General features: G+C 35.7%; 1 protein-coding gene across 1 annotated transcript in view; it reads right to left on the bottom strand.

Annotated features, from left to right (window-relative positions):
* ABCB5 (ATP binding cassette subfamily B member 5) overlaps window positions 1-25717 on the bottom strand; it is a 134975-nt gene that overhangs the window by 91548 nt on the left and 17710 nt on the right. The window contains 8 exon segments of the mRNA XM_007089072.2: window positions 30-143; window positions 1451-1628; window positions 1709-1833; window positions 4242-4413; window positions 4499-4690; window positions 19200-19254; window positions 22663-22813; window positions 24421-24475. Coding sequence (XP_007089134.2) covers window positions 30-143; window positions 1451-1628; window positions 1709-1833; window positions 4242-4413; window positions 4499-4690; window positions 19200-19254; window positions 22663-22813; window positions 24421-24475 — 1042 coding nt within the window.

The following is a 25717-nucleotide window of genomic DNA, read 5'->3' as shown; positions in this document are numbered from 1 at the left end:
TTATCTTTCAAAGCAATGTGAAGTCTTACCTTGTCAATAACCTGGAAAATATTAAAGGCGGCTCCCCTGGCTATAGTGAAGGTTTCAAAGCTAGGGGCTGCTGTTCCAATGCAGTAGCTACTATGGATTACACTAAAAAAAACCTATAGGAACAAGAAAATAATATTTAATCTTCCTCAAATATATAAGAGACACAATAGAATAAAGTGTATATTTGGTTGGCACTCAGAGAGATATATTAGAGAAATTAGGTAGGAAAGAATGGAAGCTGCTGCCAAACATAAAGGAAACACAAGTTAATCCAATTTTACATGGCTTTTTCTTAATGTGGAACAACTTTTGATTGTCTCACAGTCTCATTATCACCTGCTGGGAAGCTTGAGCACGAAAATCTGTTTACTGAGGAAGGCTCACTGGTTGAGTGAGGAGATAAGCTGCCCTCCCTCCCTGCTGGTCAGTCAATTCCTTAAACTTTACAGAGAAGGATGGGATAGATTTCACTTACATAGAGACATTGTACTATTTCTGTCCAAACTTCTGAATTCTTATATTACTGGACATCTTTCAGTTTCAGACACATATATCTCTGCAAAAAGTCAAATAAATAAAGTATCCCATAAGCCAGCTGCTTTTTCCTTATTTTTACAAACGAGGAAGCTAAGGCTTAGTGAGTCATTGGCCCAAAGTCACATATAAATTGAGGAGTAAGGATGTGCCCCAAATTCCTCATGCTCAAATTTCATTTATATAAAAGTCTTAATTATGAAAGTCTCAAATCTAAAAGATGACTTTAGTTGACATAAATCTCCATAAAATGGGAAGGCCAAATGAGAACTGAAGTATATAGACCAGACCAATTCAGTTCAGCAAGACAAACGGTCTTTAATCCTGAACTGAATTGTTTATTGTTGAAATTTGGGAGGATGACCGAATAAACTCAAATTCAATGCATAACCCTAAGAGTTAAAAAAAATCTAAATTGTGATGTTGGAGAGAGCTGTAGATGATAATTCTGTTTTTAACATTAGTATATGCTGAAAGGACAGAGGAAGGTCAGGAGAGTTTTATCTACAGAATATTACCAGAGGAACCCATTCAGCAAGGTGAATGTAGAGTCTTGTCTTACCTCAGCAAGCTTGGAAGGAGAAAGTCTCACTAGAGAATGGCCTTTTTGATTGCTGGATTAAGAAAACTCTATATCCCAGGGGAGAATTCAGTTATGATTCTTCTAAAAGTACGATGCTTTTAAAGATATGCTGGATGACTAAATCCTGCCAGTTCATAGATATAATTTAAAGATATACCCAGATAATTTGAAGGAAACAAGTATTTGTTTGTTAAAAACATTCATCTTTGAATATTCATAATTATTCAAAGACAGATTTTGTCTAAACTCTAGATAAGAAGAGATTATATAGGCAAGTTACCTTTGTTCTTAAATAAGACTTACAGCAAGAACAGTTCCGATGGTATAACCAGGTTCTCCACTAAGAATCAAGGAGGTGCCATACCAAAAAGCAAGTCCATAGGTTCCATTCATAAAGAAGTACACTGCACCAAGAGAGAGTTTTGAAGCTATAGCCTTTCATATGCCAACATCCTTTGCATCTTTTAGATTCTGTGTATACCTTAAAAAGACAAGACACAATGTAATAGACTTTGGGGAAAATAAAACTAAGAAAATATTATCATAATTAAAGGAACAGACCTTTGAATTTCTTTTTCCTGGGCTCCAAAGGCTACAACTGTTCGGATGGATGACAAGACTTCTTCTGCCACAGCCCCAGCTTTGGAATAGGCATTTAATTCCTTACTGGACAATGAGATCATTATCTGTAACAAACCATGACCACAGTTAACCAAAAGATGACCCTGAGGCAGTAACAATGTGCAGAGAACTTAATTCAGGTGGAATCTAGAATAGCAGAATTTTATTATTGAAAAGGTACTTAGTATCATTTAATCTAATTTTCTCAGTTTGCAAACGGGGAAAGCAATGGCCAGAGATATTAAGTGACTTTTTAAAGTCTCACAGCAGTGAAAGAACATAGTGTGACATAATCTTCAATCTAAATCTTTACTCTGTCTTCTACAAGCAGAGCTTCCCTGTTTTCTCTCTGTATTTTAAAAAATTTAGAATATGGGTACTTATGCTAACACAATTGGGAAAGACGATTTGGAGATGGGTTTTAGGGACATAGTCCTTTTCAGGTGTACTATGGAAACTGGTGAGCCTGATTTGACTTGATTTATTATCATGTAAAAAGCAAGTCTTCCAGAGGCTATGGGTCACAGTACCAGGCAGAGGAAGATAATCCTGCATATGTCTGGAGTGTGACCCCTGAAACTATTATTGCATAACACAGCCTACCTAGTAAGTGCTATATCTCCAGCACTTAAGAGGTGAGATTTCAGAGACAGAGAGGAAGGAGAATATCATTCTTATCATTATTAGGCAGGTTTTAAAATTTTTCAAAATTTTAAAATCAGAATGTGGCTTTTACTCTATTATACATTCCACTTACTACTCCTTTAATTAGTAACAGATTTCATTTAGTAATTAGCACAATGGTTCAATGAAATGGAATAGGAGGAAAATTGTCCACTGAGCTGTGAGTCTTAAACTATTGCCTACTCACATAACAAATCTATCCATTTTCAAAACACATTCCAAATAATTGGAGATGATTTTACGTAAGACATGCTTGGACAGTTGTTAAAGTCAGAAGGTAGCATAAACTGAATAATACTTATTTTCTGAATTCACTTAAAGATAATTATTCCTATGTCATTGGAGAGGAAGCAGCACCTAGCAATAACCACTGTACATAGTGAGTGTTTAATAAATGTTTGCCAAATTAAATTGAACCAAAGGAAGCTGGAAACCACCCAGCCTGGCTTCTTTAGTCATTTGAATAACTTTGACCTTATTTGCTTCTTCCTTACAACCAGTTCAAACAGTAGCAGAACTGTATTTCCCACTGTTGTTCCTTTGAAACTTCTTGTCCACGTTGCTTCCCTGAGCAATTTTAAGTTTAGGCTCTGATCTTAGTAACACATAGTGGGTAATCTTCCTACTGAGTGGGTCCTAATTTCAAATATGCTGGGGATGAAGATTTTGACAAGGGTTACAAGGTCAATCCTAAAAGCCATACTAAATAAAGATTTCTTGTCTAAACACTGAAGTCTATCAAGAAATCATTCAACTATAGAATATTTTTATTGCTGAAAATTCTTGTTTGATTGGATCTGTATATTGCTACCAAATAAACTCTGAATTTTATGACTTTGATTTCCATAAAGAACAATTGGCTTTGCAAAATTAAAAACCCCATCTATCCCTAAGAATACACGGTGCCTCCAATCTAGGAGATGGATATATACATTGGTCGAATTGTCAGGCTTCATTTAGAGAAGGATATTAGGGACATATTTGTTGCTTTTGGACTTCACAAAGAGCATTGCTTTCAAATACAGGCTATACATGGATTAATATCTTGTGCTATGCTCACACCAGCACTAGAAATATAATTTAACATGAAAATGCATAATTTATTTTAAAAATTGTATCAGATTTATATAGTACATAAAAGTAGACATTAAGCAGACATTTTCAATGTAATTCAAGTCTTATAAAAATATGAACTTGAAATGGCTGACATAAAAAAATGTTTACAGTTTTAGCAGTTTCTTATTCTGTTTTAATGAAATGAATTGCACACATTTATCTGGAAATTTAGAACACATAAGGCTCTTCCAAAATCCAATGTATAATGGCGTAATTCTTTATCCATGCTATCATTTGAAGTTGCACTAGGCTACCAAATGAAGAGGAATGCTTTTGTTTTGTTTCGTTTTGTTTTGTTTTGTTTTGTTTTGTAAGTAGGCTCCACACCCCATGCATAGTCCAATGTGGGGCTTCAACTCACGACCCTGAGATCAAGACCTGAGCTGAGACCAAGAGTCAGACACTCAACCAATTGAGCCACCCAGGTTCCCGAAGAGGAATGTTTTTTAATGTTAGTAACCTCTTTAATGTTAGTAACTAACCTCATTGTAGCCAAATAACTTGAAGACAAAAGGGTGATTAATAGTGAACAAAATCAAAAGTATTTGTGATGCATAACATCCCTATTTTTAGACATAGGAAGTGAATAGAAATGACTTTTTTGACAAACTTGATAAAAAACCTAGTTCATATTCTTGCTTCCAGTCAACACTGCATTAGCCATCTTGCCTACCCTAGAAAACATGGCTGCTGAAGCAATTATAAGAGGTGATGTGGAGAGAGTCACCAGGGTGAGTTTCCAGCCCTTGACCAAACCAATCGCCAGGCCAATAGAAAAAGTAGACATGTTTTGAAACAACAGAGCAATCTTGTCTCCAATACCATCATTGATTTTGTTGATGTCACTGAAACAAATAAATAAATGCATTTAAGTCATTGATATATCATATATGGAAACAAAGTTGATATACTACAAATCCATCCTCTTACTCAGTCATACGAGTGTTAAGTTCACCAATGTCACAACCATCAAACCAGCTCATGTCCTGTGCCAAAATTGAATGGAAAAACTGTTTTCGAATTCTTTTGGTCTGTCGTGCTGCAGTCATAACCCAAAAGGAAATCTGCATGTAGCCAAAAACCAAGGCAGCAACTCCAATTCCAATATAATATAGGGTCAACCTGAAAAAAGATTATTGGAAACATTAGTGAGACTCAAGTACAGTTTTTTCCCTTTGTTATCAACAACAACAACAAAAGAAATCTACCATAATATTTGATTGAGAGAATTTGTGCTTTAGCCTATAAAATAACTAAAAATAAACCTCCATAAGAAGAAATAAAATACACTGAATATAAAAATTTAGGTTTCCCTAGTCTAGAATATGTCTTTCTTACATTACTAGTAGAAATTAGTATTTTAAAACATTTGTTATTTATATCTTCTTTCGTAATTTTTAAAATTTTCATTTGAAAAGTTACATTGACATAATTAAGATAGCTGTATGTGGAACAGGTGGATAAAGAAATGAAAGTAGTCAAAAAACAGTGTATAAAATATTTTATATTTATATTTATATTTTATATATATATACTATTAAATATAAAATTCAACTTCAGGAATTTACCATAAGGAAATATATAAAAAAGATTAATCTAGATGGATGGTCATGTTAGCATTAACAACAATAAAGAAAAGCTGAAAACGATTTAGCACTAGATCAGATAAATGCAGTCATTTAAAAAATGTATACTGGGTACCTTCTGTATGTGAGGTTTTAGAGATATAGTCATGAGCAAGATGATAAGGCCCTATTCATGAAAAATTTACATTCTGGTGGGAGGAGACAGACAATACACATAGAAAAATAATTTCAGGTGGTTCTATGAGGGAAATAAACAGGGTGATAAGTCACAGACTAACGAATGGGTAAAGGTGAGTCGGGAGAGCTGGTGCAAATAGAGTGGTTAAGAAAACATTTTTTGAGGAAGTGATATTAGAGCTGGGATACAAAAGGTAAAATGGAGCCACACATAAAAATAGCAAGAAGAGTGTATTCTAGGGAAAAGAAGAACAATAAGGTCTGAGGCAGAAAAAAGCTTAGCATTTCCAGGAACAAAAGAACTCCAAAGTGGTATGAAATGATTAGGCCAGAGAATTTAGCAAATATTGTAGGGTGACCATGGTGCATTGCACAGATTTTATTTTAAGAGAAGAAGTAGACCATTGGAGGATCTAAGCATGGGATGACCTTATCAGTTCAACTTTTAAAAAGATCAGCTGGCCCCTCTATGGAGAATGAATGGAAATGAAAGCAATGGAAGCAGGCAGTTTAGTTAGGAGGGTATTCCAATGGCCAACGTGAGAAGGATAGGGCCTTGGATAAAGATGCAGCTTAAGTATAAAGAAGTGGAAAGATTCTAGTTATATTTTTGAAATACAACAAACTGGAATTGCCAATGTATTGGATGCGAGGAATGTAGGAAGGGGAGAAATTAAGGATAACTACTTAGATTTTGATTTGAGCAACTGGGTGAAAGGTGTGCCATGTACAGCCATTGATGGCTGGGGATGGAACAGATCTGTAGGAGATATCAAGGGTTTTGATTTAGATATTTTAAGACTGAGATGCTTAGTAAACATCAAAGTGGAGATCAAGTAAGAAGCTGAAAATGAGAGGAGTACTTGGAACAGGGTCTAGGCTAGAGATGTAAATTTGAAAGGCATTAGCTTACAAGTGGTAATTAAAGGATTGACTGAGACCACCCACAGAGGGAGAGAGAGAAAGTGTGTGTGTGCGAGTTAAATGCAGATAAAAAAGATAAGAGGACCAAGGAATGAGCTCAGGTACTCTCCAAACATGGTAGTTTGGGGTGAAGAGAAAGAACCTGCAAAGAAAGCTGAGGAGTGGCCAAGGAGGTAGGTGGAAAGCCAGGAAAGTGAAGTACTAAGGAAAACAGAGAGAAACATTCAACTGATCCCCATTATTCCCAGATTCTGTGTTGGCAAATCTGTGTGCTCACTAAGGCTTATTTTTAACCCTGAAATGAATACTCAGATGTTTTCATTGTTACTCATGGACATGCATAGAGTGCCAAAAAATTTGAGTTGCTCAACAAAGATGATCCCAGCTGAAGTTGAACAAGGCAGCACTCTGCCTGCTTGTTTTAGTTCTCACATTGTAAACAAGTGTCATTTTTTGTGGCATATGTAGTACCATGTTTTTCTAATTTTTGTATTTTTTCTTGATGATTTCACTATTTAAAATGACTCTTAAGCAGCATGCTGAAGGGCTATCTAGTGTTTCTAAGTGTAAGAAGGCTGTGGTGTGTCCTATGGAGAAAATATATGTGTTAGATAAGTGTCGTGTAGGCGTGAGTTATAGTGCTATTGACTATCAGTTCAATATTAATGAGTCAACAATATATATTAGATAAGATGTCTTTAAACGTTAATATGCACAAAATGAGGTTATGTGTTGACTGATGAAAATGTTGTGACCAGAGGCTCACAGGAACTTAATTAACCCTGTGTTTAACCTAGGAACAACAGTTTAATATTTCTTTTTTTTTTTTTTTTTGTTCATTTATTTATTTATTTATTTATTTATTTTTTTATTCTTTATTTTTTTATTTTTTTTTATTTTTTTATTTTTTATTTTTTAATATATGAAATTTACTGTCAAATTGGTTTCCATACAACACCCAGTGCTCATCCCAAAAGGTGCCCTCCTCAATACCCATCACCCACCCTGCCCTCCCTCCCACCCCCCATCAACCCTCAGTTTGTTCTCAGTTTTTAACAGTCTCTTATGCTTTGGCTCTCTCCCACTCTAACCTCTTTTTTTTTTTTTTTTTTTTTCTTTCCTTCCCCTCCCCCATGGGTTTCTGTTATGTTTCTCAGGATCCACATAAGAGTGAAACCATATGGTATCTGTCTTTCTCTGTATGGCTTATTTCACTTAGCATCACACTCTCCAGTTCCATCCATGTTGCTACAAAAGGCCATATTTCATTTTTTCTCATTGCCACATAGTATTCCATTGTGTATATAAACCACAATTTCTTTATCCATTCATCAGTTGATGGACATTTAGGCTCTTTCCATAATTTGGCTATTGTTGAGAGTGCCGCTATAAACATTGGGGTACAGGTGCCCCTATGCATCAGTACTCCTGTATCCCTTGGATAAATTCCTAGCAGTGCTATTGCTGGGTCATAGGGTAGGTCTATTTTTAATTTTCTGAGGAACCTCCACACCGCTTTCCAGAGCGGCTGCACCAATTTGCATTCCCACCAACAGTGCAAGAGGGTTCCTGTTTCTCCACATCCTCTCCAGCATCTATAGTCTCCTGATTTCTTCATTTTGGCCACTCTGACTGGCGTGAGGTGGTATCTGAGTGTGGTTTTGATTTGTATTTCCCTGATAAGGAGCGACGTTGAGCATCTTTTCATGTGCCTGTTGGCCATCCGGATGTCTTCTTTAGAGAAGTGTCTATTCATGTTTTCTGCCCATTTCTTCACTGGGTTATTTGTTTTTCGGGTGTGGAGTTTGATGAGCTCTTTATAGATTTTGGATACTAGCCCTTTGTCCGATGTGTCATTTGCAAATATCTTTTCCCATTCCGTTGGCTGCCTTTTAGTTTTGTTGGTTGTTTCCTTTGCTGTGCAGAAGCTTTTTATCTTCATAAGGTCCCAGTAATTCACTTTTGCTTTTAATTCCCTTGCCTTTGGGGATGTGCCGAGTAAGAGATTGCTACGGCTGAGGTCAGAGAGGTCTTTTCCTGCTTTCTCCTCTAAGGTTTTGATGGTTTCCTGTCTCACATTCAGGTCCTTTATCCATTTTGAGTTTATTTTTGTGAATGGTGTGAGAAAGTGGTCTAGTTTCAGCCTTCTGCATGTTGCTGTCCAGTTCTCCCAGCACCATTTGTTAAAGAGACTGTCTTTTTTCCATTGGATGTTCTTTCCTGCTTTGTCAAAGATGAGTTGGCCATACGTTTGTGGGTCTAGTTCTGGGGTTTCTATTCTATTCCATTGGTCTATGTGTCTGTTTTTATGCCAATACCATGCTGTCTTGATGATGACAGCTTTGTAGTAGAGGCTAAATTCTGGGATTGTGATGCCTCCTGCTTTGGTCTTCTTCTTCAAAATGACTTTGGCTATTCGGGGCCTTTTGTGGTTCCATATGAATTTTAGGATTGCTTGTTCTAGTTTCGAGAAGAATGCTGGTGCAATTTTGATTGGGATTGCACTGAATGTGTAGATAGCTTTGGGTAGTATTGACATTTTGACAATATTTATTCTTCCAATCCATGAGCATGGAATGTCTTTCCATTTCTTTATATCTTCTTCAATTACCTGCATAAGCTTTCTATAGTTTTCAGCATACAGATCTTTTACATCTTTGGTTAGATTTATTCCTAGGTATTTTATGCTTCTTGGTGCAATTGTGAATGGGATCAGTTTCTTCATTTGTCTTTCTGTTGCTTCATTGTTAGTGTATAAGAATGCAACTGATTTCTGCACATTGATTTTGTATCCTGCAACTTTGCTGAATTCATGTATCAGTTCTAGCAGACTTTTGGTGGAGTCTATCGGATTTTCCATGTATAATATCATGTCATCTGCAAAAAGCGAAAGCTTGACTTCATCTTTGCCAATTTGGATGCCTTTGATTTCCTTTTGTTGTCTGATTGCTGATGCTAGAACTTCCAGCACTATATTGAACAACAGCGGTGACAGTGGGCATCCCTGTCGTGTTCCTGATCTCAGGGAAAAAGCTCTCAGTTTTTCCCCGTTGAGGATGATGTTAGCTGTGGGCTTTTCATAAATGGCCTTTATGATCTTTAAGTATGTCCCTTCTATCCCGACTTTCTCAAGGGTTTTTATTAAGAAAGGGTGCTGGATTTTGTCAAAGGCCTTTTCTGCATCGATTGACAGGATCATATGGTTCTTCTCTTTTTTTTTGTTAATGTGATGTATCACGTTGATCGATTTGCGAATGTTGAACCAGCCCTGCATCCCAGGAATGAATCCCACTTGATCATGGTGAATAATTCTTTTTATATGCTGTTGAATTCGATTTGCTAGTATCTTATTAAGAATTTTTGCATCCATATTCATCAGGGATATTGGCCTGTAGTTCTCTTTTTTTACTGGGTCTCTGTCTGGTTTAGGAATCAAAGTAATACTGGCTTCATAGAATGAGTCTGGAAGTTTTCCTTCCCTTTCTATTTCTTGGAATAGCTTGAGAAGGATAGGTATTATCTCTGCTTTAAATGTCTGGTAGAACTCCCCTGGGAAGCCATCTGGTCCTGGACTCTTATTTGTTGGGAGATTTTTGATAACCGATTCAATTTCTTCGCTGGTTATGGGTCTGTTCAAGCTTTCTATTTCCTCCTGATTGAGTTTTGGAAGAGTGTGGGTGTTTAGGAATTTGTCCATTTCTTCCAGGTTGTCCAATTTGCTGGCATATAATTTTTCATAGTATTCCCTGATAATTGTTTGTATCTCTGAGGGATTGGTTGTAATCATTCCATTTTCATTCATGATTTTATCTATTTGGGTCATCTCCCTTTTCTTTTTGAGAAGCCTGGCTAGAGGTTTGTCAATTTTGTTTATTTTTTCAAAAAACCAACTCTTGGTTTCGTTGATCTGCTCTACAGTTTTTTTAGATTCTATATTGTTTATTTCTGCTCTGATCTTTATTATTTCTCTTCTTCTGCTGGGTTTAGGCTGCCTTTGCTGTTCTGCTTCTATTTCCTTTAGGTGTGCTGTTAGGTTTTGTATTTGGGATTTTTCTTGTTTCTTGAGATAGGCCTGGATTGCAATGTATTTTCCTCTCAGGACTGCCTTCGCTGCATCCCAAAGCATTTGGATTGTTGTATTTTCATTTTCGTTTGTTTCCATATATATTTTAATTTCTTCTCTAATTGCCTGGTTGACCCACTCATTCGTTAGTAGGGTGTTCTTTAACCTCCATGCTTTTGGAGGTTTTCCAGACTTTTTCCTGTGGTTGATTTCAAGCTTCATAGCATTGTGGTCTGAAAGTATGCATGGTATAATTTCAATTCTTGTAAACTTATGAAGGGCTGTTTTGTGACCCAGAATATGATCTATCTTGGAGAATGTTCCATGTGCACTCGAGAAGAAAGTATATTCTGTTGCTTTGGGATGCAGAGTTCTAAATATATCTGTCAAGTCCATCTGATCCAATGTATCATTCAGGGCCCTTGTTTCTTTATTGACTGTGTGTCTAGATGATCTATCCATTTCTGTAAGTGGGGTGTTAAAGTCCCCTGCAATGACCACATTCTTATCAATAAGGTTGCTTATGTTTATGAGTAATTGTTTTATATATCTGGGGGCTCGGGTATTTGGCGCATAGACATTTATAATAGTTAGCTCTTCCTGGTGGATAGACCCTGTGATTATTATATAATGCCCTTCTTCATCTCTTGTTACAGCCTTTAATTTAAAGTCTAGTTTGTCTGATATAAGTATGGCTACTCCAGCTTTCTTTTGGCTTCCAGGAGCATGATAAATAGTTCTCCATCCCCTCACTCTCAATCTAAAGGTGTCCTCAGATCTAAAATGAGTCTCTTGTAGACAGCAAATAGATGGGTCTTGTTTTTTTATCCATTCTGATACCCTATGTCTTTTAGTTGGCGCATTTAATCCATTTACATTCAGTGTTATTATAGAAAGATATGGGTTTAGAGTCATTGTGATGTCTGTATGTTTTATGTTTGTAGTGATGTCTCTGGTACTTTGTCTCACAGGATCCCCCTTAGGATCTCTTGTAGGGCTGGTTTCGTGGTGACAAATTCCTTCAGTTTTTGTTTGTTTGGGAAGACCTTTATCTCTCCTTCTATTCTAAATGACAGACTTGCTGGATAAAGGATTCTCGGCTGCATATTTTTTCTGTTTAGCACACTGTAGATATCGTGCCAAGCCTTTCTGGCCTGCCAAGTTTCAAAGGAGAGATCAGTCACGAGTCTTATAGGTCTCCCTTTATATGTGAGGGCACGTTTATCCCTTGCTGCTTTCAGAATTTTCTCTTTATCCTTGTATTTTGCCAGTTTCACTATGATATGTCGTGCAGAAGATCGATTCAAGTTACGTCTGAAGGGAGTTCTCTGTGCCTCTTGGATTTCAATGCCTTTTTCCTTCCCCAGTTCAGGGAAGTTCTCCGCTATAATTTGTTCAAGTACCCCTTCAGCACCTTTCCCTCTCTCTTCCTCCTCTGGGATACCAATTATGCGTATATTATTTTTTTTTTAGTGTATCACTTAGTTCTCTAATTTTCCCCTCATACTCCTGGATTTTTTTATCTCTCTTTCTTTCAGCTTCCTCTTTCTCCATAACTTTATCTTCTAGTTCACCTATTCTCTCCTCTGCCTCTTCAAGACGAGCCATTGTGGTTTCCATTTTGTTTTGCATTTCGTTTAAAGCGTTTTTCAACTCCTCGTGACTGTTCCTTAGTCCCTCGATCTTTATGGCAAGAGATTCTCTGCTGTCCTGTATACTGTTTTCAAGCCCAGCGATTAATTTTATGACTATTATTCTAAATTCACTTTCTGTTATATTATTTAAATCCTTTTTGATCAGTTCATTAGCTGTTGTTATTTCCTGGAGATTCTTCTGAGGGGAATTCTTCCGTTTGGTCATTTTGGAGAGTCCCTTGCGTGGTGAGGACCTGCAGTGCACTTCCCCTGTGCTGTGGTGTATAACTGGAGTTAGTGGGCGGGGCCGCAGTCCGACCCGATGTCTGCCCCCAGCCCACTGCTGGGGCCACAGTCAGACTGGTGTGTGCCTTCTCTTCCCCTCTCCTAGGGGCGGGATTCACTGTGGGGTGGCGTGTCCCGTCTGGGCTACTTGCACACTGCCAGGCTTGTGTTGCTGGGGATCTGGCGTATTAGCTGGGGTGGGTAGGCAAGGTGCACAGGGGCTGGAGGGGCAGGCTTAGCTCGCTTCTCCTTAGGTGATCCACTTCAGGAGGAGCCCTGTGGCAGCGGGAGGGAGTCAGATCCGCTGCCGGAGGTTTGGCTCCGCAGAAGCACAGAGTTGGGTGTTTGCTCGGAGCAAGCAAGTTCCCTGGCAGGAACTGGTTCCCTTTGGGATTTTGGCTGGGGGATGGGCGGGGGAGATGGCGCTGGTGCCTTTGTTCCCCGCCTAGCTGAGCTCTGCCGTCCGGGGGCTCAGCAGCTCTCCCTCCCTTTGTCCTCTAGCCTTCCCGCTTTCCGAGCAGAGCTGTTAACTTATGACCTCCCAGACGCTAAGTCGCGCTTGCTGTCGGAACACAGTCTGTCCGGCCCCTCCGCTTTTGCCAGCCAGACTCGGGGGCTCTGCTTGGCCGGCGAGCCGCCCCTCCGCCCCAGCTCCCTCCCGCCAGTCCGTGGAGCGCGCACCGCCTCGCCGCCCTTCCTACCCTCTTCCGTGGGCCTCTAGTCTGCGCTTGACTCCTGAGACTCCGTTCTGCTAATCCTCTGGCGGTTTTCTGGGTTCTTTAGGCAGGTGTAGGTGGAATCTAAGTGATCGGCCGGACGCGCTGTGAGCCCCGCGTCCTCCTACGCCGCCATCTTCCCCCAAATCTCTTAATATTTCTAATTCAGTATTTGTGACAACTTTAATAAAACAAAAATATTGCAAATAAACAGAACTGGATGTTTTCTAATGAGAGGCTTTATAAGGACAGCATAAAACACTAGAGGTTTAATAAAAATCACCTTACTGATTTTTTTTAATGTTGTGGGGAAAATGTTTATAATATTATAAGTAAAAATGGGTTGTAAAAACAAATGAGAAGAAGAAATGCAAGATCTGCACACTGGAAATTATAAAACATTGTTTGGAAAAATTAAAGATCTAAAAAAATTGAGAGGTAATCCATGTTCATGGATTAGAAGACTCAAAAATGTTTTCAAGGTGACAATATCCCCAAAATGATTTATGCAATCCAACTGATCAATGCAATCCCTCTCAAAAATCCCAGTAGGCTATTTGGCAGAAATTGGCAAGATGATCCTAAAATGTATGTAGAAATGAAGAGAACTCAGAAGAGCCAAAATGATTTTTAAAAGGAACAAAGTTGGAGGACTTACATTTCCTGATTTTATTTATTTATTTGTTTGTTTGTTTGTTTATCCATTCTCTAAAACTATACTAATCAAAACAGTGTGATACTAGCATAAGAACAAACATATCAATAAATGCAACAAAACTGACAGAACAGAAACCTTTACATTCGGACAGCTGATTTTTAGCAAAGGTGCCAAGGAAATTGAGAAAGGAGAATAGATAAGTTTTTCAAGGACTTAGTGCTTGGGACAAATGGATATAGTCACATGCAGAAAAGTTAGAATCTTACCTCATAACAGTCACAAAAATAAACTGAAAATGGACCATAGACCTAAGTATAAAAGCTAAAATATTCAAAGTCCTAGAAGAAAACGTAGGAGAATATCTTCAAGATCTTGGGTTAGGCAAAGAATTCTCAAATCCAAAGGCACAATCCATAAAAGAACAAAACCTGATAAATTTTACCTCATCATCAAAACTTAAAATTTTTGTGTTTCAAAAGAAACCTTTAATAAAATGAAAAGGCTAGCCATAACCTGGAAGAAAAAACTTGCCAATCATACATATGACAAAAAACTTGTATCCCAGAACTTATAAAATAGAACTCTCATAATTTAATAATAAGAAAAGGCACAATTAAAAATAGTCTAAATATTTGAGCATTTAACCAAAGAAAATATATGAATGCTTAAAATGTATTGAAAAAAACTTCTCATTATTAGTCACTAGAGAAATGCAAGTTAAAGCCACAATATGATACCACTTGACACCTATTACCAAGGCTATAATAAAAAAGACAGACAATAAACAAATGTTGACAAGCATGTGGAGAAATTGGAATCCACATACATTGTTGGTGAAAAAGCAAAATGGTGTAGCCAGTTTGGAAATGGTTTGGCAGTTTCTTTAAAAGCTAAACATAAACTTACCATATGACCCAGCAATTCCACCTAGGTAACCACCCAAGAGAAATAAAAACATATATACACACAAAGATAACTATACTGATGTTAATAGAAGCATTATTTTTAAAATAGTAAAAAACCAGAAACAATCTAAGCGCCCATCACCTGGTAAATAGATAAAAAAAAAATGTGTACCCCTGAAATGGATTACTACTAAGCAATAAAAAGGAATAAACTACTAATACATGTTACAACATGGATGAAACTCAAAAACACTATGCTGGCTCAGTGGGTTAAGCATTTGACTTTGGCTCAGGTCATGATCTCATGGCTTGTGAGTTCGAGCCCTGCGTGGAGCTCTGTGCTGACAGCTCAGAGCCTGGAGCTTGCTTCAGATTCTGTGTCTCTGGCTCTCTCTGGCTGTCCCCTGCTTGTTCTCTGTCTCTCTCTCTCTCAAAAATAAATAAACATTAAAAAAAATAAACAAAATGAAGTGTGTCTTATAGATAAGTGCCCTGGAATGACTCAAGCCTTTTTTTTTTTTTTTAATGACACAGAATCCTGCGTCTCCATCTCCCTCTACCCCCCACCCCCTGCTTATGCACTGTCACCCTCCCTCTTTCTTTCTCTCTCTCAAATATAAATAAACATTAAAAAAAACACTATGCTAATAAATAAAAGAAGCCAGGTGCCCTACATATTATGTTTCCATGCACATGCAATGTCCTAAATGTAAATCTTTAGAGATAGAGAGCAGATAAGTGGTTGGCTGGGGCTGGGTGTGGGAATGCAGACTGACTGTGAGGGAGGGATCTTTACAGAATGATGGAAGTGTTCTAAAAACAGATTGTCATGATGGTTGCACAACTCTGTCAGTTTACTAAAAATCATTGAAGTGTACAGTTAAAACCGGTGAGTTTTATGATAAGTAAATTATGCCTCAATAAAGCTATTAAAATCATATAAACAGTATAATTCTAATTATATTAAAATTATGTATGTGTGCTCATACATGTAAAAAGATTATAATAATAAAAACAAAACTAATGTTTATTATTCATTAGTGGCAGGATTATAAGTGATTTAATTTTCTTCGTGCATTTTTTCTTTTCATGTTATGTACAATGAAAATATTAAGCATTTAATCAGAAAAGGTAATTAAAATAATTTTTACAGAAGCACTGATTCACTTTTTAATAGACTTTTCCTTAAGAACAAAGAAAATAACACATTCAATTTATTGCAAATTGAAGATACTATAGTTATTACCTCTCATTTATCTAGTAATCAAACTTCCAAACTACCTGGGACCCAGAAGAAGAAGCCCCAGTAGTCCCAAAGTCCAGGTACTTTATTTTGCACCAGTAAATGAAACTACCTTCATGGTCTAAGTCTTCTGATTCAAAACCACATGCAAATTAAGGCTGATTTAATGGCTTCATTTATTGAGCGTTTATTTTGTGTTAAATATTATGTCAGGCCCTTGACTTATCTGAGTATCATTGAATCTTCAGGAAGTATTAATATTTCATTTTGCATATGAAGAAACTGAAGCTTACAGAAGCTCCCCAACAGGTTCCATAGTTAAAAAGTGGTTAAAAATCCATCACCTTAATCCTGAACCCATGATATGAATCCTGAATATATGATCTGAATCACTCTAGCAATATTTCTGCGGAGAAAGCATTCTCAAATAGATTCAGGAAACCCTGTATACCTAGTGTCATTCTTCCTTGGAAACATGTGAACATATCAAGAAATCAATAACTAAAGATATTAACTTTGTTCAATGCAGAATGTCTCAGACTGATTAACTATGAATACTCACCTCCTTTTAAAATGTACCACATATTAACAGTCCCATTTTACACAATTTAGGAATTATTCTAGGTCCTTACTTGATGCAGCAGAATTTGCTATCTACTTAATCTATCAGCCAATATCCGATTTGATCTTCCTTCTAAATAAGAGAACCTTCATTTTATTTGAAGTGGCAATATGCCCAGCTAAAATGGATGTGGTCCTATGACTAGAACAAAGACAGAAGGATGCTGAGTCCCTAATGCCTTTTGAACCATATTTCATCCTTAGACTACCAACTTTCAGATATTTACATGTAAGAGAAATAAATTTCTATCATGGTTAAACAACTATTACCATGGGTTTTACATTAAATGCAACTGAAGTAAATCTAACAGAGCCTTGGTAATCTAGTTTGCCCCTTCATTTTCAAGTAGATTATGAAAGATATATTAGAAGTAGCAAAAAGGAGGGAACAACTTGCTTAAAAGTTCATACAGAATTAATTAATTAACCCTTGACAGACGAGGGGGCATCATATTTACCATCAATCATCTTGGGACTATTTAATCATTATGATTTGGACTTGACAAGAAAATATTCAATTATTTTCAGAATATTTGGTAAATAAAATAAGGATACAGGCTGAACATCAAAAACATTAAACTTATATAAAGCTATGAGTCATTATCTGTAGATAATAACATAGGTAGAATAAAATTCTTTGGTTCCTGATGATTATAGCTGAAAGAAGTATTTTTACCTTATCCTCATCCAAAAAAGAGGATATAAAGTAATGATTCTCAGAAATGTGTTCATCAAAACATTAGTTCCACAGGATGTTACTAGGTGTTTGGGGAAAAATGGGTTTTATAGTCAAATAGTAATAACTGGCAATAAATGGACCTTTACTACATTTATCTGTCCTATGTATATCCAAAAGGAGGTTGTCATATGATATTGTCAAAATCAGTTTGACCATGAAATCTTTTCTCTTCATGTATCTCAAATATCCCACTGGTTTGAGGAACAATAGCATAACAAATACAACAGATCAAAAATGTTAAGAATGTTTCTTTGTAAATTTCAAAGTCTTTTAATAACTGTATGCAGACATATCTCTTCATTTTATTCTCCCTTTTATTATCTGTTCTTTAAATGGATGCTACTATTTTTCAAAATTCCAAAATTCTTTGTAAAAAGCTCAAACCTCATCATTATACATCAGAACCTCAGTTTAATACTGTAAGAATAGAATTCAGTAAAAGGCAATACACTGGATCTCAACAAGGAATTTTCAAAAGACCCACTATAAAGAAATTTTATGTAAGAGTTGCTAAAAAACAGAATCAACATTCAAAGAGAGTTCAGGCTGCAGCAAAGTACAACTGGAGGGGGTGCCATTTACACTGCATGCTGTCCAATACAACTTATTGTGTCAAAGAAAATATTCCATATCTGTGATAGACAAGATGACACCAGCCAAATGTGGCTATTGAACACTTGAACTGTGACTGAAAATGAGGAACTAAATATGTAATTTTATTCAATTTTAATTAATTCAAATTCAAATAGGCATATGTAGCTGTGGCTAACATATTGGACAGGGCAGGTCAAGGATTATGGCCCAGAGAGTTTCACTGCAATGTGATAGGTGTCCCTTGTGTTGTGCAACATGTAGGATTCACTTTTGGGAGTAAAATGAGGGATCACTTAGGTCCGTAGCAAAAACTCTCATAATTTTAGTGAGACACTACTAAGTCCATTGAATATACTCAATAAACAGCTTCGCTTTAACAAAGTCAACACATAACAGGAAATGATACCATTTAATATATAAAACACAAAAACTGAATGCCCTTATAAATTATTTACTTCAGACTTTACAATTTTTAGTTTGAATACAACATCACCATAATAGTCTCAATAATTAGTCTCCAAAATTAGTCAATAAAACTTTACTGTTACTGTTTTTGAAATTATTTCATTATTTGAGCAGCTGGGTGGCTCAGTTGATTAAGTGTCATACTCCTGATTTTGGCTCAGGTCATGATCTCATGGTTCGTGAGTTCAAGTCCTGTGTTGGGCTCTGTGTTGACAGCATGGAGCCTGCTTGGGATTCTCTCTCTCTCTCTCTCTCTCTCTCTCTCTCTCTCTCTGCCCCTCCCCCACTTACACACTCTCTCTTTCTCCCTCTCAAAATAAATAAACATTTAAACAATTATTTTACTATTTTTAGTATTTGTTGCACATGATTTTTGGTGTTTAAGGTTTACAGAAGTAGCATTTTTCTCTAAGATTTGTAAGGAAAGTAATTTGAAAAAAAGAAAAAAATAAGTTCTTTAGTCTTTAGGATATGTACCTTCAGTTCTAGAAGGCAAAATTTGTCTAAAAATACAAATCTCAAAATGAATTTTCTACTGATGACAATTCTGTTAAATACAATTTAAGGCTTATGAACTTAGTGACTTTCAAATAGAAGAAAAATTATATAATAACTCTATTTTGTATATCCAATGAAAGAAAAGGACACATTTATGGGGTGTGCCTGGGTGGCTCAGTTTGTTGAGCGTCTGACTTAGTCTCAGGTCATGATATCGTGGTTTGTGGGTTCAAGCCCTGCATTGGGATCCCTGCTGATGGCACGGAGCCTGGAGCCTGCTTCGGATTCTGTGTCTCCCTCTCTCCCTACCCCTCCCTCACGCACAGTCTGTCTCTCTCTCTCTTTCAAAAATAAATAAATATTAAAAAAAAAAGAAAAGGACACATTTGCTTTAATCACTTATATGTAATATTAATGATGAAACCTTAGTTTTTTTCTTGTAAGTACTGAATAAAGCAGCGTGCAATAAACATGATACTGATATTTTACATTACTTACACAGTAACACATTAACATTACTTACACAGTAATATCTTCATTCAGCTTCTCTTGAGACTGAGTACAATTCTGGTGATTTGCTGTAACACAGTTTTTTAAATTATGAAGGCAATTAATTTATAATTGGCCACACTGTTTCATACATAGCCCTCCAAATGAAATATAATGCACCCTCAAGAAAATGGACTTAATATCTTATGGTTTATGATCATCTTAACTTTCTATTCTTTAACCTAAAGTTTGAAACTATTATTGCTCCTCTCAAAAAGAACTCGTGCAATGTGAAAAATTGTAAGGAAATATTAACTATGTATCTCATATCTGGAAAAATTTCTTTAGGACATCTCTGATTCCAGACAAAAGTTGTGTAAGTAATAGTAATAGAATTCATCTTTCCTGCTGAGATTATGCATTTAGAATTCAGTTTGAGATATCTCAGGGAATAATTTAGAAAGTCCAAGAAAAGCAGGAACACATGTGAAAAATTCTAGAAGTAACAGTCATGGTAAAAATTTAAGTGAAGCTCATTGAAATATGTTGGGTGAAACAAGGATAGCAACATAATAAAACAGTATTTAAAATAATCTTTGGATTATAAATTTTATATGTAAACTCTTCTAAGAGTTTTTTTTTTTTAAGTTTATTTGAGAGAGAGAGAGAGAGAGAGAGAGAAGGGAAAATGAGCAGAAGAGGGACAGGGAGAGAATCCCATGGGATTCACAACACAGGGCTCGATTCCACGACCATGAAATCATGACCTGAGCCGAAATCAAAAGTCAGATGCCCAAAATATTGAGCCACCCAGGCGCCTCTACATGTACACTTTTCTATACATCTTCTGGTAAAAAATACACCATACATTAATTATTATATCAAGGTTGTGATTTCACAAACAGCACAAAACAGTGGTCAATATCCACTATCCACTATCATAATTTTCTTTCTTAAAACTTTTTCAATAAACATTTGAAATGAATTCTAGACATCTCATCTGTTCATCTTTTACATCACTGCACCATCATCACATATGATAATGTCTATGATCTTTATATGCGAACAATAATCTTTTCCTTATTCCATTTATGGAATTATGGTAAGAAAACATTTTAAAGAAATTTATTCCACATATTAGAATTAATACAGAAGTACTAAACTCTAGTGGAAAGTTTTAATGAAATTAACTGAGCTAATTAAGAGAATAAACATTTTTCGTAAAAATGGTACCTAAAATCACATAAAAATGGCATATTCTCATTTTGGAGATTATAGTAATAGAGGTAGCATATGCAAAAGTTAAGTGCTGGCACAAAAATGGGCCCTTGATCAGTGACAGTTATTATTCATATTTTCATTTGTTGGAGCAAATAATCCTCTTCTACATTTCTCCAGAAAATCAATGTTAAGTTGAAGGTATATAATTTAATGTCCTCACTTCTCTTTAATAATATGCTGTACCAATAGTATCCATGTATTTATCTAAACCTTTACCAAACCTCTTTTGGTATGGTTTGGTAAACGTTCACCACATTTGACAAACAACACAATGAAATTTAAAAAACCTGGAGAAGGCCTAACCAAAATCAAAAGTCAAAATTCAAAGCAATATCAGTAGTTATGTTCTGCCCATCCTGTCTAAAGCTGGTAAGAGAATCAATTATAGAGTAGCTCTAACAAAATGAATATTCCTAAGCATATTGGCTTAGGTTGCTAGATTGTTCCTTCCCTCCTTCTTTCCTTCACTCATTCATTTGGAGAGAGACACAGTTGGCAGTCAATAAATATTTACTCAGTGAATTGGTGGCTTCATTTGTTTAACAAACAGAATAGCATCCTTAATTTAGCTTCTATCATTAAAATACTAAAAATTAATTGTGTAGACAGGAGATCATCACATGAAAAGACAAAGAAGTGGAAGCAATGGCTTTATCCTGCTCAAACAAGACTAGGACACTTAAAAGATTAGCCTTTAGGTGGAAAACAAGAGGATATATGTTAGTATTTAAATTTAAATAGGACAGAGAGGGGAAGTACAGTATATAAAGCTAGGCTTATGTCTAAAAGACAGTCCAAGTTTTAATGACACATTTATCTCAGTTATAATAAACAGCTACAAGGATGCTTCTTATTGTATAATTTGTGGAAAACATAAAATCAGGGAATTACTAATATTTTTAATATCCTTCAGATTAAAAAAAAAGGCTATGGATACTATGTCAGTGCATAAAATTACTGGATTTACCTCTAAAGAATGTTACCTTGAAGAACACGACCCTGAAATAGGATACTACAAAGGTAATGATACATGAAAGACATCTATAACTATGGGAAATATAAAAACACCTTTTCCCCTATGCCTGATTATTAGATTTCCCTCCTATCTTTATTCAGGGTATTTGTCTCTAGTATCGTAATTTTCTGCATGCTCATTTTGGCTTCCTTGCTGCATTATGTTCTACAATCCCATGCATGTCTATATACTATTAATGAAACTTGAAGCAGTTATCTGAGAGATTTTGTCACTTTTGATTTCTTCTTTTTAAAGTGTGTATTATGGGGGTTCCTGGGTGGCTCAGTCAGTTAAGCGTCTGACTTCACCTGAGGTCATGATTTCATGGCTAGTGAGTTTGAGCCCCCTGTCAGGCTCTGTGCTGACAGCTCAGAGCCTGGAGCTTGCTTCAGATTCCATGTCTCTGGCTCTTTCTGCCTGTCCCCTGCTCATGCTTTCCCTCCTCTCTCTCTCTCTCTCTCGAAAATAAATAAACATTAAAAAAATAATAAAGTGTGTATTATAAATAAGTGCCCTGAAATGGCTCAAGCCTTTGATTAAATCACGATATGATGATCACTTTTGATAGGAAATTATTTAATTTCCTGGAGAGACAAGTTGAGGTACACTCAGTCTCAGATGATTTTTTTTTTTTGAGAGAGAAAGCAAGTGAGGGAGAGGGGCAGAGGGAGAGAGACAGAATCTCAAGCAGGCTCCACGCTCAGCACAAAGCCTGACTTGGGGCTCGATCCCATGACCCTGGGATCATGGCCTAAGCCGAAATCAAGAGTTGGGTGCTCAACCAACTGAACCACCCAGGTGCCCCTCAGATGATTTTTATATACTATGAACGGAAATGGCTTTTGGACTTGAACTGCAACAATGGTTCTCTTCTGGGTCTTCAGCCTGCTGGCCCACCTGGCAGATTTTGTATATATCAGCTTCCATAATGGCATGAACCAATTCCTTAACAAAAATTTCTTTCTCTTTCTCTCTATAAATATATACACATGCACTCACATCCTTTTGGTTCTGTTTCTTTGACAAATACTAATACAGACTTTGGTTCTTTAGTCCCTGGCAATATGGAAGAATAAAGACTTATATACATATCATGTAGATATTGTTTGACAATATACAAATCTGTATTATGAGCTCTCTGTTTGTTTTATTTAATGCTTTTGAGTCCCCAGAAACATAGAAAAGTAAATACTGTGCTCACTTGTATTGGTTTTGACTAGACATCCACTAATAAGGTTATCACTCATTTCTCCTAAAATCAGTGACATTACAGGAAGACAGGCTCCGTTTACCAGTGACGCCAGTAATCCCAGGATCATGAGTGTGATGTCCAGTCTGTCAGCAAAGCGAAACTGAGGAAAACAAAACATAGTAGCATTACAGCTGTAAAAAACAAAAATAAAACCAACCTACAGTTTTTGCCATCAAGTAAATGTTATTTCATAAATTAAGAGACTCAATAAATGTGTAAAATCATGGAAAAGTATTTTATATATAAAATTAAAAAAAGGATCCCTGATATTAATGATTTACAATGTATTTTGAAGAAGTTGTTGCTGGTTGTTGAAGAAGTTGCTATAAGGTAGCTCTATCTCTAAAATAAACATTTAAAAGATTTTTTAAAAATTAAAAAAATAAAGTAGCAAAATCTGTACAAATTATGCATCTATGACACAGGTCAGATAGATGTGGGTATGAATCAGAAACTTCCTTCCATTTGGTTGATTCTAAAATAAATTAATATATTTTGAAACACTGCAATGACAATATCTTGGCTTATGGACAGTTGAACTTCAAACTTTCAATTCTTTAGGTTTATCAACATCATAGCAATGATAAAAGTAAGTGCAGTGAATGGTAACCATGTGGTAAAAATTAGTTCACCAAATATAATAAATTATATTTTTCATTCTTATTTAAATTCCTTTGATTTTTTTTCTAGCTGGGGCAGTATCTATTCTATAAACTTATTTATAATAATAATTTGTAAGTCTGTTTGGAATAAGAAAAAGATAATTGAAAAAGAGAAGAAAGAAATCATTGAAAGCCAAATACTGAATGCTTTATATTCTATTCTATAGCAGATCCCAACAATGCTATTCCAAAACAAAAACATGAACAAAACTTGAAAATATGGATTATTTATCTTACTGAGAGGTCAAGATAAAATGTACAGTGGTACTGAAATGAAATTAGATTTGTATAAAAGAGGAACTTAGTACATATTTTATGAGTGGAGACTGAAAAAATTTAATGTATTACCATTTATTCATATGATAGCTAATAAATATTTATGGAGTAACTGCCACAGTATTGTACTTGGTACTACAGATGATAAGAGGGCATCTGTTCATCCACCTTCCTCCATAACAGTGTGTTATGTCTTTGATAAAGTTTGTCATGTTCTGCTACTTCCCAGGTTTTTTAGAATTTGACTTTTGAAAAAGCAGGTACTGTTTTGTGTGAATTTCTAATGATACTGATAGCCAGAATGACATACAGATTAGAGTAGGTATAGGAATTGTTTTGGGAACACATTCCTGAAAATGGTCCTTGAACATAATCCTAAAGACATATGCTAACATACTTTTTTTAGGTATATGTTTTGTAAAATATTTACATAATTATTTTTTATTTAAAAGAATTTATATACTTTGAAAATAACCAAGCGACTTTTATCAATGTATGCATCACACACACATGCACACACTTTTTTTTTTTTTTTTTTTTTTTTTTGCAAAATTGGGATCATTGTGTAAATACTGTGCTTTTTTTCTTATCCCTTATTATGGAAACGTTGGGTTAATTATATTTTTTCCTATGAGAGGTAATATTTTAATTACTTATAAAATTACCCTTCTTCCCCCCACAATAGATGTGAACTATCAATCATTTTAAGCACTACTAACAATTCCCTAAAATTGTATGATATATGTACTTTTTAACTGATTTCACTTACTATCTCAATAGGTCCAACAATTTGTTTTCTTACTTTGGAGAGTTCTTGTAGTTTTCTGGAAAATAAATGTTGAAGATGGAAAGGTTACAATGTAAATATAGCTGCAGATTTTTCCAGTTAAAATTGTTCCTAACTATCAAATCTTACTCTTGATAGCAAATCCGCATCAACAATGAAATTTTAAAAACACGCTTAAGGATATACAGTACAAGGTTTTTATCATAATCAATGGGAAAACTAAGTTGTCACTGGCTATGTCTACATTAGTTAGGATAACAAGTGAAGGCAAACCTCTGGAATAGAAATTTTTTAATTGCGGTTAGTTAAGTACATTCATATGGTGCTCCCATCACCACCATCCATCCACAGAACTTTTATCTTGAAAAACTGACTCTATACCCATTAAACAGTAATTCCCCTTCTTCTCTCTTGGCCTTAGCTTCTAGCAACTACCATTCTATTTTCTCTCTCTATGAATCTGACTACCTTAGGTGCCTCATGTAAGTAGGACTATATAGTATCTTGTTCTTTTCTGTAGGGTTTATTCACCCTATTCTGTAGGGTTAAATACCTTCAATGTTTATCTATGTTGCAGCACATGTCAGAATTTTTCTCCTTTTTAAGGCTGATTACTATTCCATTGTATGTATATAACATATTTTATTTATCCATCCATCCACTCATCAGTCAATGAACACTTTCAGAGTGCTTCTACTCTTTGCCTACTATGAATAATGCTGCTATGAATATGGGTATACAAGTATCTTTTCAAATCCCCACTTTCAATTCTTTTGGGTAAATAACTAAGATCAAAATTGCTGGATCACATGATTATTTTTAATTTTTTGAGGAACCATCATACTGTTTTCCATAGCAGCTGCACTATTTTATATTCCTATCAACCATGCACAAGGATTTTCTACATACTCACCAATACTTGCTATGTTATATTTTGTTTTTTAATTATTATTTTTAATAGCATACATCTTAATGGGTATAAGGTGGTAGATTGGAATTTTTAAGATTTGTAACAAGAGGAAATGTAAGCTTTTAATGAAAGAAGTACTATTAAGTATGCATTAAATAAGTATAACATGAATTTTGTCCCCCACTGAAAATTTCCTTTCTTAGCTCACATTTCAAGTCCAGATGAAAACTATAGGTTTTATTCATTGCTTTCACAGAAATCTGTCAATTAAAGACACATACACATACAACATTCTTATACATTAAAGGAAGACTAGAGGGCAACATTAAGTTTTCGAAAAAAGACATCACAGAAGGATGAACTTCTGAC

Source organism: Panthera tigris, chromosome A2, assembly GCF_018350195.1.
Source record: "Panthera tigris isolate Pti1 chromosome A2, P.tigris_Pti1_mat1.1, whole genome shotgun sequence".
NCBI lineage: Eukaryota > Metazoa > Chordata > Mammalia > Carnivora > Felidae > Panthera > Panthera tigris.
Note: the sequence above shows the minus strand (reverse complement) of the source record. Positions and strands in the feature narration are given on the sequence as shown.